Here is a 15,016-nt window from a genome sequence, read left to right as displayed (position 1 = left end):
GCAGTTTCAATATTTATTGAAGTATTGTGATTCTTGAGCAAAATACGTGGGCTGCAATAATCAATAGGAGGAAACAGAATAATGCGATTAGCATTATGAGAATGGTGAAAAAGATAAACAGTTCAAGCATTTTGCTGATTACAGAGAAAATATGTTTGCATAGAAGTACTGTAATATATTTTACGCCTACCTAGCGCTTCCTAACCTAGTGTGTCAAGGGTGATCTAACTCCCCGTTACCTGTGGGTAAGTGTCATCAGGATGCCCGTCTTGGTGGGGAGCTGGGCAGCATTCCTCACTTGAGGTAAACAGGAATCAGCTGGTCTGGAATTCCGGCATGGGTCGGCCTCTTAGTGCCAGCGAAATGCTCCTCTGTCTAAACAAAGGATTGATATAATTTATATAATAAACAGCATTCACATTACCATGCCGAAATCCCAGTCAAGCCGCTATTGTTTTTGCTATTGTGATAGGTCTGTCGCCAAACGGCCGAAACAAATAACAACAGTTTGCGTGAAGAATTTAGCCCATGTCTTGAATATTCAAGGTATCTGATACCTACGAAGTGGAAGCAAAGCTAAGTTTGAAGAATATTATCTGGTATTTGTATGCAAATGAATGTGTATAAAATGTCATTGTGTTTAAGGAGAGAAGGCAACTTAAGAATGTGAGCGTGTAAAATGGCGTTTCTATCCAGCCCTAATGTAACCATGTACTCCTTCTTGTCAATCCTTTCCCTCTTCTCTCTCCCTTCTGTGCAAGAGACCCACACACTGTGAACGTCACCGACAGTTCATGTCAATTGAAGTCTTCAGTTGTTGTTTTTCCTTAGTACAATAAACATTGTTCAGATTGGTGCATATTAATATGCTTCCAAATTATGGGTGTTAGAAATTGAGGGCCTCATTTATGAAAAGTGATGCATCGCTGCGTGAAAACAGCTATGCATCACTTCTCATTATGCCCTCCTTGGGACATGTTGGATGTGTCATATTTACAGTATGACGCATCATGTCGCAGGGAGTTACAGATACGTCAGTATTTCTGACCTATCTGTAGACGCAAAAATGATGCATTGCTGAAGTGTGTCACAAAAGTGACGCAACTTAAGCAATGGGCCATTTCACATGGGCAAGTCCCATTTCAAATGTGCCTGCATCAGTTTTACGTCTGCTGTGAGGCAGGCGTAAGATATTGACGCATTTGCGTCCTAGAAGTGGCACAGTGAAATCTCATAGATTACACTGCGGCACTTCTACGAGGCTTACTTGCGTCGGAACGACCACCCTGCATACATAATACCTGGCGCAGGTATAATGTGGTGCAGGGGTTTACAAAGTGATGCAGCTACCTAGATGCGTCACTTTGTGAATATATGACGCAACATGGCACATTTTTTACGCTGCTGGTGAGTCACAAAAAGTGATGCACCGGCAGTGCAAAAGTGATGCATGGGCTCATAATTAAGCCCCTGGGTCTCTAGTTGGCAATGGTTTACACCCTGTCCAAGTAGGAACCGAGGGGCATATCAGCAAGGCGAGGCGATAGAATTATCGCCGCTTTTGTGGCTGTTTTCGGCCGAAAAGCGGCGATAATTTTATCGCCTAATTAGCAAGCTCACGCTAACGCGTGAAAACTTGCGTTAGTGCAGGAATTCCTAACGCCCAGCTTTGCATCTCTAATGAGATGCAAAGTGGGCGTTCCTGACCTGACATGACATGACAGGAGAAATGTCGCTAAGCGACATTTCTCCTATCATCAAGCCCCACGCTATGAAGCATAGCGGCAAGAAAAGTAGCGATAACCCCTGTTATCACTACTTTCCTTACGCCTGCTTCAGGACTGACTTAGGCATGATATCCTATGGAAGGTGGATATCACGGCTAAGTTTGTGGGGCTCTATCAACAAGCTAACGCCACATTGCGTGAGATTATCGCTGGGTTTCCAGCGATAATCTCACGTTAGGCAGTTAGCGCGAGGATTTTTATTGCTTTTGAGATAAGCGTTGCTAATAGCACGCTATCTCAGTGATAAAAATCCACTCTAGCCGGCGATAATTATCCTAGCGCTAAGTGCGCTTAGCGATAATTATCGCCGGTTCTTGCTGATATGCCCCCTAAATCCTAGTCAGGATAAGCTAGATACACACTAAAAGATAATCTGTGCTCATACTCTTGTAGCTTGGCACAGAGCAGTCAGCCTTATCTAAAGAGGCAATGTGCAAAGTATTTGTGTAACACACACACACAGTAACACAATTAAAATACCCCACACAGATTTCGTAAAATAGGTTATATCTTTATGAGAAAATCAAGACCAAAACGACAGAAAATCCAATAAGTAGAACCAGAGGGATGAATTAAAAAATATTTATCATCAAAAAGTAGTCAATAGTGCTAAAAGGTTACTTGAGGATGCGCTGGACCGGTGCAAAGCCAAAGTTCAGGCCGACCGCGATGGAGTGCAGGCTGGCTTTAAGACCCATGAAGGGTCTGCTGAAAAAGTACCTTGGATGGAGCAAGCGTCGCCGTCGATGAGTCGGTTCTGATTCACAAAGTCGGGTCAAAGCGTCGTCATCCAGCCTCACAGTCAGGTCCTCCGTTGGCGTTGAACCCCTTACGATGCAAGCGCTGTGTCATCGTTGAACCTCGCAGTCTGGTCCTGGACCGTTGTTGAGCCACACAGGAATGTGTCCCTAGATCGCCACTGCGTTGGCATCGAATGACACTGCATCGGTTCCGATTCAATTTTGTCAGTAAGTCAATTTTGAAGTAAAACAGCTGCAGAACCCATTTCTGAGGCCCAGGACTGGATTGGCCCCTCAGGACTCCCAGATGGCTGAGTCCAACAGCAACAATATTATTTGTAAGATTTTGGAAGCCACCAAGTTATTATATATAATACTTTAAAAGTAGTTAACTCTGTGAGAATGATTGTAAGCGAAAACATAGGTACAGTAGTGAAGAGAATATAGCTTCTTTACTCCTTTTCGATTATTCCAGATCTTTTCTTTTGATGTAAAGTCAAGACGTGTTTCCCCCATCGTGGCGTGCAGGCCTGTGGCTTTTTCAAGGTTGAGGAATATCGTTGAGCTCTAAATAGTCTGTCAGTTGGTACAGAGATTCTGGTAAGCATAAACTGAGAAGCGTTGGGTATGGGTGGAACTGCCCAAGAGTACTGCATGTAAGCTGCGTTAAACCTCGCTTGAGGTCAGGAAAGGCACTTCCGCGTTTGTGATGGTTGGGAAAGGTCCTGTATTGACCAGGCTCGTGAGTTATACTCACCTGGTTTCCACAAAAAGGTTCCTTTTTATAAATCTTTCAAACCTTCTTTATTCTCAGAGAGGAACTGGTCAAAGCTCCTGACATTCGGGTTGAGCCGGCGGGTTAGTTCGATATCGCGGTAGGGCTTCGTCCACTTGTAACGGAACATGTCAGCAAGTTCCTTGGCTCCTGGGAATCCCAACTTCTCATACATATCAGGAGTAATCTAGTGAAAGGTTAGAGAGACAAAAGCATAAAATTATCATAACCCTCAAGTTCAATTACCATCATATCATTTTCAGTAAATGCTTGACAGCAACATGGACCGTGTGGAAAACAGGCTCTACCTCAACGGAGAGCTGCTCATTTCAACAGAAAGGAAGAGTAAACCAGGGGTTTGCAAAAGTGCAAACAAAGTCTTGTAAACAGAGTTATTTCTCACAAAAACTAGGAAGACTATGCAAAGGACACAACATTCTCAAAAGGTTGGGCTTACACATATACATTTTTTTCATTTGCAATTTCAGTTTAGTACATGAGATTATAGCACTGCAATGAGGGCGGATTTATTAAAGGTGATAACTTTCAAACATGAACTTAGAAACTTTCTCCCCCCCAACAACACCTGACAACAATGCCACTATTGAACTCATGTGTATCCTATATGTGGCCCAGCTTTTTATTCCATATGAAGCAACATTATGGCATGTGAAACCAAACACAAGAGACTGCTGCACGAATCCTGAGCCCACGTACTGGAAGGGGCTCTCACGTGTGATAATGAAGAAAAAGGAGGCTCAGGGAAATAAAATATTTGCTGGTGTTTCGGCGTGGGTGAAGGTGCGGCTGCACTAAAAGGTTAGGGGACTGCTTCATGCTGTGGCTTTCTGAAGCGCTGTAAATTTTAAATGTTCTGATAAATCGGGGTTCATGATTAACACAATTGCTGGAGTCATAATTGCATGTGTGACCTTAGAACTGGAATGCACACGCAAACAACATGTTCTACATCACCCTAGGGTGACTCACTGCTATTCTTTGTTATAAGATTCTCTTACAGCCAGAGGAGGTCAAGCCACAGTCATAGAGATGCGTCAGTTTCCCTTCGCCAGCCTGCGATACCCTTGCACCACCATGGATGCGCCGTATTTACAATACAGCGCACCATGGCGCAAGGATTGACAGATGCGTCAGAAATTCTGACGCATCTGTTGGTCCAACAGTCACGCATTGCTGGAGTCGTGTGCAAGTACTACGTAACTCTAGCAATGCATGGGGAGGCCTATCCTCATTGTGCTGCGTCACTCCTTACGACTGCTTCAAAGGTTTTGACGCAATGGTGTCCTAGAAGTAACACAGTAAAATCTTGCAGACTTCACTGCGTCACTTTTACAAGGCTTTCCTGCGTGGGAACGCCCACCCTGCATACATTATACCTGACGCTGGTATAATGTGATGCAGGGCTTTACAACGTGACGCATCTCCCTAGATGCGCCACGTTGTAAATTGGCCACATTGTTTATGCCGCCATTGCGTCACAAAAGTGAAGCAATGGTGGCGCAAAAGTATCGCAAGGGGCTTGTAAATCTGCCCCATAATATTTTTAACTATAGAATCTTCTATTACTGGGCTCTGACTCTTAAGTGAATGTAAGACAACTCCCCGTCACTGTACAGTATCAAAAGTCTTAATGAAATTTGGAAATGGTGCTTTACCATCACAGTGATGTATTGTACTTTGTTGCCCAGCAGGTAGATGTAACGGCCCTACCCCTTTGCACAGATCATCATTTGCACAATGAGAGTAGCTCCAAATGCAGCAGCATCCCGGTCATTTACACACATCCAGCCACATATGATATATCCATCCATCTGGGCACAGGCATACACTCACAGACAAGATCTGTCTATGCGTACATACATTCATACACACATTACAGGCATACATGTAAAATAAATACAAAGTGATCTTTAATCTTCCCATGCTCACACACTGACCATCCCCCGTCCTTGCACAAATACCCAGCACTTCTCAGACATTCTCCATTCACATTCTCTATTCATCTACTCATCTATCTAGTCACACAATTTCAGCATTTATCAAAACATTAATTCACAGCAATCCAGCCTCCCAACTCACCCAGTTGGCCACCTCCTCATACCACCATCCACTATTCCATTAATTTACTCCTGTATCAATACAGCCATTCATCCCTCCACACATAACGTAACATAACATGACATATGGACTTTTAAGCGCACGTTCACCTCTTGGGGCATCATGGCTCTGAATTAACAGATGTTTATATTCAACCGTACATACTTAAACATTTTACTTGCTCAACCATCGATGCACTTACCAATCCACACAACTATACTGAAACGTTTGCATCAAATAGGCAAGGTGTTTGCACTACTGCTGCTGTACCTGTTAATGGATAGAGGAAGATTCAGTGACTTTACCTGTTCTGTTACAGTAGAAAGCTAGTTCTTCTATAGAGTCAAGAAGTTAAGCTTCCACTGGAACTAGTGCGCTGTACCTTTTTTGTAAAGAAGGGAAGCTTGCACTTCTTTCAAGGCTCTACCTGTTCCAGGGGGACTGCTGATGCCCACCTGTAACTGCTGCTTGAGCGATGCTGTGGTGTCATTCTGTGAAGATGGGAAGCTCGTCAACTGAGCCATATTGTATATCTGTTCTGTGAGAGAGGGAAGCTTGCACTGCTAATACCCAGCTGTGCCCGTCCTCTTTAAAGACTTACAGGAATGGATGCCACCTTTAGCAGAGAATGATATTGGGCATTTCTATGCATGCCTAGGTTATAGAATGGCCAGGAGATGGCACTGAACCAGCATGTTGTGTAAAACTATCTATATCCGTTTTCTTTAACATAGCATTCATCCTCTGTCTATTAACAAATTATTTAGGGATAGTCTAGACAGCTCTAAAATACTTTTGACGTATTTTCGTCAGGTAGATGCTGCTTTTATTTTATATTTCAGAGGGGGAAACAATGTATGGTGATGATTTTTGTGATAATTTTTTTAATCTGAATTGGCATTAAAATACAGGCCCGACCAATACTCGCAGTTACAACCCTCTTAAAATGGCCTGGATGGTTATATATGCATACCAGAGTATTACATGCAATGTTAGATATCACATTTGTAGTCTAATCCACAAACACTTAGAATGACATCACAGCCACATAATTAGGAAAGGTAGTTGAAAAGGTAGTTCAAAGGTAACAATAATTTGAAAGCCGAACGATGAACAGTCGCACATCTTAGTAGAACAAAAACAAGTGCAGTTCCCTTCAGCACACAAATCCACGCATATAAACTTCATATCTTCAGATTTGTGATACTATTTCTATACTTTCTGTTAAAAATTAGGAAACCAGGATCGTTGGTTCCTTACTGTATGGATCACCACAGTGGTCAAGGGTTCTAAGGTCCAGGTAGCTTCAAACTTTCCTTTCCAGGGGTTTAACGTGAATTATCTCATTATACAAGGTAATCTGAAGCCTTTTTACTATTTCGTAGTGTTCACCTAGAGTGCACCGCCTCATTCCTCTCTTCTTCCAAGCAAGGTCTGCTGCTTGTCCTGGGCTACTAAAAGCGCAGCTCTCACTATCTACTCTAAGCCTGGTATGCTGGTCTTAGGTACGAGCTCATACTAGCCTGCCCTTCCTTGGCTTCTCTGCCTTATATTGATGTGAGGAAGTACTGGACTACAGTGGACAACATAGGACAACATAGGCCAGACTATTTCACTGAGGGCCTACACTGACTGGACTTACTTTAAAATCAGTGAAAGCACAAACCATCATCCCTGTCCATTCACACCATCCAGTGGCTCCAGCCTCTCCTGTCCTATTTAATTGGGTAGACATCATTGCTTGTTGGGAAACCTCACACTCGCTTCGTCTAACAATACTGACTACGCTACGCCCTGCGTAGAGAAACAAATGATATCAGTTTATCATGTTAGGTTGCTCTGCCATTTTCCTATGCTCAGGTACCAAAGCATCTTTGTGTCTCACCTTCCAACTCACAGGATCAATCTAATTATAACATTTTGCTCTGTGCTTTCTTCCACAAGAGATCTGAGGAGTCTAAAACAGTTCAAGTACATAAACCTGTGCCTGTAGGGATGATTCTATTTGAAAGTGAGCACCACCTAATCTCATCATCATATCATCAGCACTTCTCATCTCATATCATCAGCACTTCTCATATCATAGCATCAGCACTTCTCATATCATAACATCAGCACTTCTCATCTTATATCATCAGCACATCTCATCTCATAGCATCAGCACATCTCATCATCTCATATCATCAGCACATCTCATCAGCACATCTCATCAGCACATCTCATCATCTCATAATATTAGTATTTCTCATCTCAACATCATCAGCACATCTCATCTCATCATCTGCTCATCATCATACTTTTGTATAATTAGAACTTCTCATCTCATCATCTCATCAGCACTTCTCATCTCATATCATCAGCACATCTCATCATCTCAAATCATCAGCACATCTCACCATCTCATATCATCAGCACTTCTCATCTCATATCATCAGCACATCTCATGTCATCATCCGCTCATCATCACCCTCTCATATTATTAGAACTTCTCTTCATCATCTCATCAGAACTTCTCCTCTCACCATGATTAAAGTTTTAGTGTTTCAGTGAACCTACATCAGGATCCTCTGTACTCCTGGTGTGTGCAATCCATAGCAGGCGTACCCCTGATGCAAGCACTCCTGATGTTGGATAATACCCTCCTCCGGTCCAGCTGAGAGGGGTTACTCCATCAGCCTCCATCCCCTGGCATCCTGAACCAGGACACTTGATTCTTGTGCCAGTGAACTGCGCCCTCTTGAACTGTGTTAGATGAGCCCTCCTTCTAGTACTGGGAGTCAGAAGGCTCTGACACACCGGGCACCCACATTTCCAGTTCTTCCATGGTACTCCTTTGCCTACCACAGTCACCCACATTTGGGGGTGTGACCGAGGAGAGCTCCACAGTTTTAGCTGGAGCCACTGATTTACATTGAGGACAGGCCTGGAGTAGTCATGGGAACTCAGACTGGAAAGGCCATAATGGCGTGACTGAATTTCATGCAATTCTAGTCTGGCTTTTGATTAACTGACGGAAACGTAACAATCCCAAGTGTAGTTGACTTCTGAATGACCTGCAGTCACAATCCAGTAATCTTGCAGTGAACCCAAGCTATGAATAAAAAAAAAAGATATCTGTTACTTACCTTTAGACATTGAGACAGTTTGGACCCGTATCGCGGCTTTTATAGTCATCATTTCTTTTTTTAATGCCCCTCATCATTCTTAATGCCCCGCCTTCTGCTGTGTTTTTAAACTCGTATGAGACTGGTGAGCCGATCACCCCGAGTGAACTTTGCGGCACTTGTGAGTGGAGAGTGGGCAGAGCAAGGGTTCCAATCAAACTCTGAGTCCAAAGTGTTAAAAACATAAACCATGCACAAGGGTCAAGAGATAAGGTGGGTGTGACATTTATGAACGATGTGTCACATGGTATCAAAAGTGCACAGCAGGACGCAATAGCTAACACAGCTGACACCCACAAAAGTAACTAAATAGAAAGTCCTTCAATTAAAGGCTGCAAAATTGAGACACAAATCCAGGTGCTTGTTCCAGCTGCGTGTCAGAGTTTCACCCTTGTAAGATAGAAAGGGACTGAAAGAGAAATTATTGCAATGCTGTGAGAAGTGCAGTGCTAGGAAGGAAGACAAATCTTCATTGTGAAGGCGAAACTTCCTTGTGTAGAATCTTTATCCTATAGCGAAAGCTTGTTTTTGTAGAATCTTTGTTCTGGAGACAAATCTTCATTGTGTTGACTGTTCTTTATCATGGTACAACTTAGGAAAAGAGGCTGCAGATTCATAGAATTAAACTACCTACAACTATTAAAGTTGTTCACGTCTATTGCAGCAAAGGTGTGCAATTTGCTGCAACATCCTTGAGATGGAAGAATTATCTAATAACTTTCCAAAAAAACTGGATTCCCAGATTGTTTTGTTGCCCTTATAAAGTTGGATTTTGTCCACCAGTTTATTTTCTATGTTTTGTATTTTTTTTCCAATCGTTTGCACAATTCCATTAATATTTTTTTAGCGTCTATACTTTTCTATTGAACTTAAGTCCACGCGTAGTGCTACAGACATTTTATTGTATAGTACCTTTGGACCCATTTGGCCCTTTAGAGAACCTTTAAATAAAATAATATAAAAATAAACCATTCTCCAAATATATATGATCATTTCAATGCTGAGTTCACCATTCAAATAACAGTGGTTGCCACAAACTCCCCTTTCTGCCAATGACTAACTGCGATAACCGATAAGCAATTGATGACTCCCACAACAGTAGAAGGATAAAGAGGTAGCGAATCAACCAATGAGACAATCAAACACACCCGGCAGATGACACTGGTTGAGCCAAGTAGCAGAAGATTCTGGGGGTTTTAGAAACCATTTAGCTATACTTTAAAATTCCGAATCGACAAAGTCCTAGATCCCTGTTGGCCAGGTCAAGGTGGAAAAGACATGGACAAGGAGGAACGTTCATCCAGAATTCACATGAGGAAACAGCCACTGACACGTGTGTTCAGGAACGTAGAGCCAAAGACATTGAACCAAGAGGTTGATTTTTTTGGACACTCATACCAGGCATGTTTCATGAAGTCTCTCTGCCAAAACTGAGGAACCCAGTAGATGGAAGATCCCTGATGGAATCTCCTGTTGACCCGTTGCACAAGGATGTGACCTCTTAAGCTGGGGAGTATGGATGTTGCCACAGTGTCACTCATCGACAAAAAGCGTCATCAAGGAAAGGAGAACAGGCTTGCGAGTAGTAAGTGAATGCAAGGGATTATAAGAAGTACTGTTCTCTGGCTAATGCAGAGGCAGCCTCCGTACCTAAGAAGACCACATCTAATGCCATGTCTACAGGAGATCATACACGTGGGTCCATTATACATCAGTTCAATTTTGATGACGTAGGCCAATGAAGAGATCAGTCTGGACAGGAGTCACTATGCACTGACTGAAGTAAGCAGTGCACTAAATAGGGCTTAAAATTCCATGGATTCACTGGGGCCAGTTGAGGCTTCTGTCAAACTAAGATAACAGAAGAGGTGAAAATGAATCAACCTCTCTGTAGTCTTTGAGATAAGCTGTACAGAAATTGATAGGAATGTGTCAGTATGATACTCCACCACCTTAAATAAGCAAGCCATCTTGAAGAGGAACATGATTTAAGAGTAGCAAAGAGTGTTAGTGGTGAAGATTCAAGAGTAAGGAGATCAGAAAGGTCCATCTAGCTAAGAAACAGCCAAGGAATGATGGATCGAAAACTGAAGCAGAGAAAAAACTTTTTTTGACATTGCTGGTCCTAATCTATGCTCTGTTTATTGAGTCCTGTAAGCACCTGATATGCCTAAAAGTTGACTCAGGATAAAGAAAGGACCAATCAAAACCCAGCTGAGATAGCTCAGGCACTAGTTTTAAAAGAGAAAGTGTAGCAAGCATGGGTCAATAGCCAGTGCAAACAAGGAAGCTCAAAGGTAAAAGCAACAAAGATTCTCTAAAATGTCCACCTGATTCCCTTCAGGTGACTCCCAATTCAAATAGCACCACACAGTCTCATGATCCACACTTCTATGTCATAGGATTGTCTAATGATCTTCAACCAAAGGGATGGAGATGCAGAAAGATAGATAAAGTTCTTATCGATAAAGCATTTCTATAGATAAAGTTCTTATAGCTAGGAAATATCTATAGATAAAGTCTTATAGATAGAACATATCTATAGATAAAGTTTTTATAGATAGAACATATCTATAGATAAAGTTTTTATAGCTGGGAAATATCTATAAAGTTCTTACTCTTTTTTTTATTTTCCAAATATTTTTATGAACTTTGTTTAAAAAACCCATAGTATACATGAATTACTTGTGTTTGTACATGGTGAGGTTTCAATATTACAGCAATAATATGCGAAAGAGGTAAGATACTGTGAATCACCAGTGGCTCCCAGGGCGTACATTCACAACAGAACATGTTCCCACAAAATAGGCAGAAGCTCGGTTTATCCATCCCATCCACCACTCCGCCCTGGTGCAGATTAAACATTTCACTCTACCCCCAGCGTCGCTCGGTATCGTTGCCATGGTGTCCATATTTTCTCCCATTTTTTAACACATCCCCTACTCTTATACAGTTTCTTCAGCTTGCTGGCACCAATCGAGATCCCTTTCCCACTCTCCCAGTGACCGTGGCAAAGACACTCCCCACCCTCTGGCAATGTTTCTTTTGGCAATCCCAGCTGCAAGGGCCAACAATATTCCTACATGTCTGGGCCAATCAGCGTTCCCTCAAATCATCAGAAGAACCCATTTAGCATCCATTGGAACCATCACTCCTGTCACGCCTGTCAAAACGTCTGTGACTTTTTGCCAAAACCAGGCAATTTCTTGTCACTCCCATAGAATATGAAAGAAAGTTCGTTCCTGCTGGCAACCCCTGACACACAGCGCTGTTGGTTCCCTGCCCCATTTATACAGGTGCATACGTTGATAGTAGGTAAGGTGAAATATCTTGAGTTGTATTAGTCTAAATCTTGAATGAACTGCAATCTCTCTTGGGCTCTGTATTGCCGAACATTGGATTGTGGAGTACTCCATTGAATACAATGCAGTGCTCCGAGCTTCTACGGGCCGGCAAAGGCCCGCAAAGCAACATTCCAATGTTGTTTTCACAAAGGCCTCTCAGAGCCCGAGGGGTCTTTAACCCCCTTGGGCTCTGAGAGGCCTTTGTTTTATTTGTTAGAACATTCTGCCCTCTAGTGGCAGAATGTTCTAATAGCCTTATAGTTGGGCTATACCGGCTATTAAAGTCCCGCTCTCTTGTTAAAGCCCCTCGCCTTCAGCTCGGGCCTTTAACGCTGGAGCGGGCCTTTATTAGCCGGTATAGCCCGCTACCGCGAGCTATAAGGCTATAGTAAAGTACCTCCACTCAGAGACAGTTACCCAAGATAGATACACAAATAATTTCAAATAAAGTAATTTAAAATAAGTTAAGATCATGATACATCTGTTTATGATAGAGCACTTTGGAGTACCATCGTGCTATAACATCTTCCCGCAAAGAAAAAACTTCAGAAAGAACCTAAAAACGAGCTGTAAGATGTCTACTATGCCAACTGTGGGATCTAGCAGTACACATTAGTTTGGGGGTGATCAAGCACTATCTGATGTGGATGAAAGTGCATGTAATAAAAAGCCTCTAAAATCATTACAACATTCAGTCATTGGAGATTGCCCACAGAGTGAGATATTTAGCCCAACCTTAGCTCTTTTATGCCAAATTGAGAGTAAGAAATTGGAGACTGAATACACGATGCACCTTACAGATGCTTAGGGCTGTATGTTGGTTATTAATCTCAAGGAGCCGACATAGAGGTACAATCCAGCGCTGATAAGCATATGCATGGCAAAAGAATAAAACAAGTTCTTTGGGGCATATTATCAAGAAACGGGGTTAAAATGATCGCCGCTTTAGCGGCAGAAAACTGCCGCTAAAGCGGCAATAATGGGCTTGATAAAATGCCCTTGAGAATTCCCATAGAAGCCCAGGTTCTGGTGTCAACATGGGCTTCTATTGGAAGTCTCTGCGGCATATTATCAAGCCCATTATCGCCGCTTTAGCGGCAGTTTGCTGCCGCTAAAGCGGCGATAATTTTTACGCCATGCTTGATAATATGCCCCTTTGTTTCCCCAGTTGGACAACCCATGGGACATAGGTTGTTTGGAATACCATTGCTTTTGCTCCATGAGCAAGTAAACAAAGCAATTGGCAAGGCCACTAGCCTAAATTTAAAAAATAGGGCTCCTGTGCATGGGATGTTTACATAATCCATAAATTCCTCAAATTTTGGTGCACATTTGTGGGACAAGTATACATCAGTCAGACTTCCAGAGGATACAGTAGATATTCTGCTACAGTTAACAACATCCCAGTAGGACAATTTAACTAATTCTCTGGCGTCTTTAGGTACAGAGGCGGGGTTCAGCCAATATTCAATTAACCCTAGCCTGGTCAACCAGGTTTTTACACGGGTGACCCAGGAAATCATTGTAGCCGTACGACTGACCACTACCTAGTGGAAGGGGTCTTTATATGAGGCAAATCCTGTGTTGTCCAGTGCCTAATCCTATATAGAGGGGTTTTAAAGAGGCTCTGTCTGAGATTTGTCTGAGATTTAAATCACACCTCAGTGGTAGTAGTGTGGTGCTTTATGGGAGCCTCAACAAGGATTTAATAAAGACATTTTCGGTTCTGTCAAGCTGGTCAAGGTTACAGCAACTCCACAATTCAGCCCCATATAGAGCTGCCTCACACGCTTGGGCCTTGTATATCTCTAGTGTAGGAGAGATTGGGTATGAATCTGCCCTTTGGCATATCTTAATATAGATCCGGCTCTATGTTCGCGAGTCAGTGTGCTTTTTCAATCTGGGCCATCCAGTTATGGGAATCATACATAGGGTACTTTCCAATATATGAAGGCTGGGGTTTAGTCTTGAAAAGCATAGTAGACCAATTGGTCCAGCGGAGCCGCGGGGAGGCCAGACACAGCGGGGCAGTGACCCAGTAACAGTTGCGAAGACAGGCACCCCGTTACAGGCTCATGGGACATTTTTACCTTTCAATTCGAATGAACCGATTCATGATACTTAATCAGGTATCCAGCAAGTGCATTGGGAATCGACATGCACGTATATCCATGTGACTATTAGCATAATTCTGCAGTCCACATATATTCGTGAGTGTAGACAGGGATCATTCTAGTCCTGACGAAGAAGCTTGGGGAGCTTCGAAACATGTTGACACACCTAGGAGGCACAGCTCATTGAGGCATATCTACCTCCGCCCCCTTATTTTTACCAATACCAGCTCACAGGTATATTAAAGATTTTTCTAAACCAACGAGCCAGGTATTTTTTAACCTCACCCACCCATCCACTCCTGACCCTTGCACTCACTCCTCTACGAAACACATTCGTCGTTTTCACAACCAAAAGGTGCTCCGACGTATTCGTAGGCTGTAGCACGCCCCGTCCCGTAGAGGGGCGGGAAGACCCCTATGATGAAGCATGACACCAAGGGCCCTTTTGGTGTGTGAGGTGCATCTTAACAACACTGTGTGTTCTTTTACCACCATTGTAGGAAACACACATTACCTGGGAGGACATTAAGATATTCTTTCTTAAACCTGTTCTGAGGGTGGATCTTTATGGTTTGTAAATTACTGAAGGAGGACGTATCCACCTCCACTACTGTTGTTAAGTAGTACCTCTCTACTCCCCCCTTGTTTTTTTCAGACCAAGTGGAGAGCCGTAAACTGAATGCTACGACTGACTGTCAGCCAATTCATTTTGCTCCGTTCATCTTCAGTACACATAGGCAACATAGAATGATATCTGTTTATGCAGAATATGTCCAGGTGCAAATTCCTTCTGCTAATTTCCAATTATCATGGTGTAAGATGTCCTACCCTGCTTTTTTGCTGTTTGCAGATTTTAAACTGTCTCCTTAGGTACTTTCACCTTCGGTGGAGTTACCGACACCACTTGCATAGAGCCAGTGTGGGTGACACCTCCACACCTGAGGAGAAGGGCCCCTTGGCAGGGTGCATTATGT

At 42.9% G+C, this 15,016-nt stretch overlaps 1 protein-coding gene across 1 annotated transcript in view; it reads right to left on the bottom strand.

Moving 5' to 3' along the window:
• Positions 1-2,277: 2,277 nt before the first annotated feature.
• The window catches only part of LOC146830415 (nmrA-like family domain-containing protein 1), a 202,320-nt gene continuing 189,581 nt past the window's right edge, over positions 2,278-15,016 (bottom strand). Inside the window, exon 5 of the mRNA XM_085604637.1 lies at positions 2,278-3,489. Within this exon, the coding sequence (XP_085460763.1) occupies positions 3,310-3,489 (180 nt within the window). The 3' untranslated portion in view covers positions 2,278-3,309. The remainder of the gene's footprint in view (positions 3,490-15,016) is intronic.

The sequence above is a fragment of the Triturus cristatus genome, chromosome 5_1 (genome assembly GCF_964204655.1).
Source record: "Triturus cristatus chromosome 5_1, aTriCri1.1, whole genome shotgun sequence".
Lineage (NCBI taxonomy): Eukaryota > Metazoa > Chordata > Amphibia > Caudata > Salamandridae > Triturus > Triturus cristatus.
This window is presented reverse-complemented; position numbering and strand designations above follow the sequence as displayed.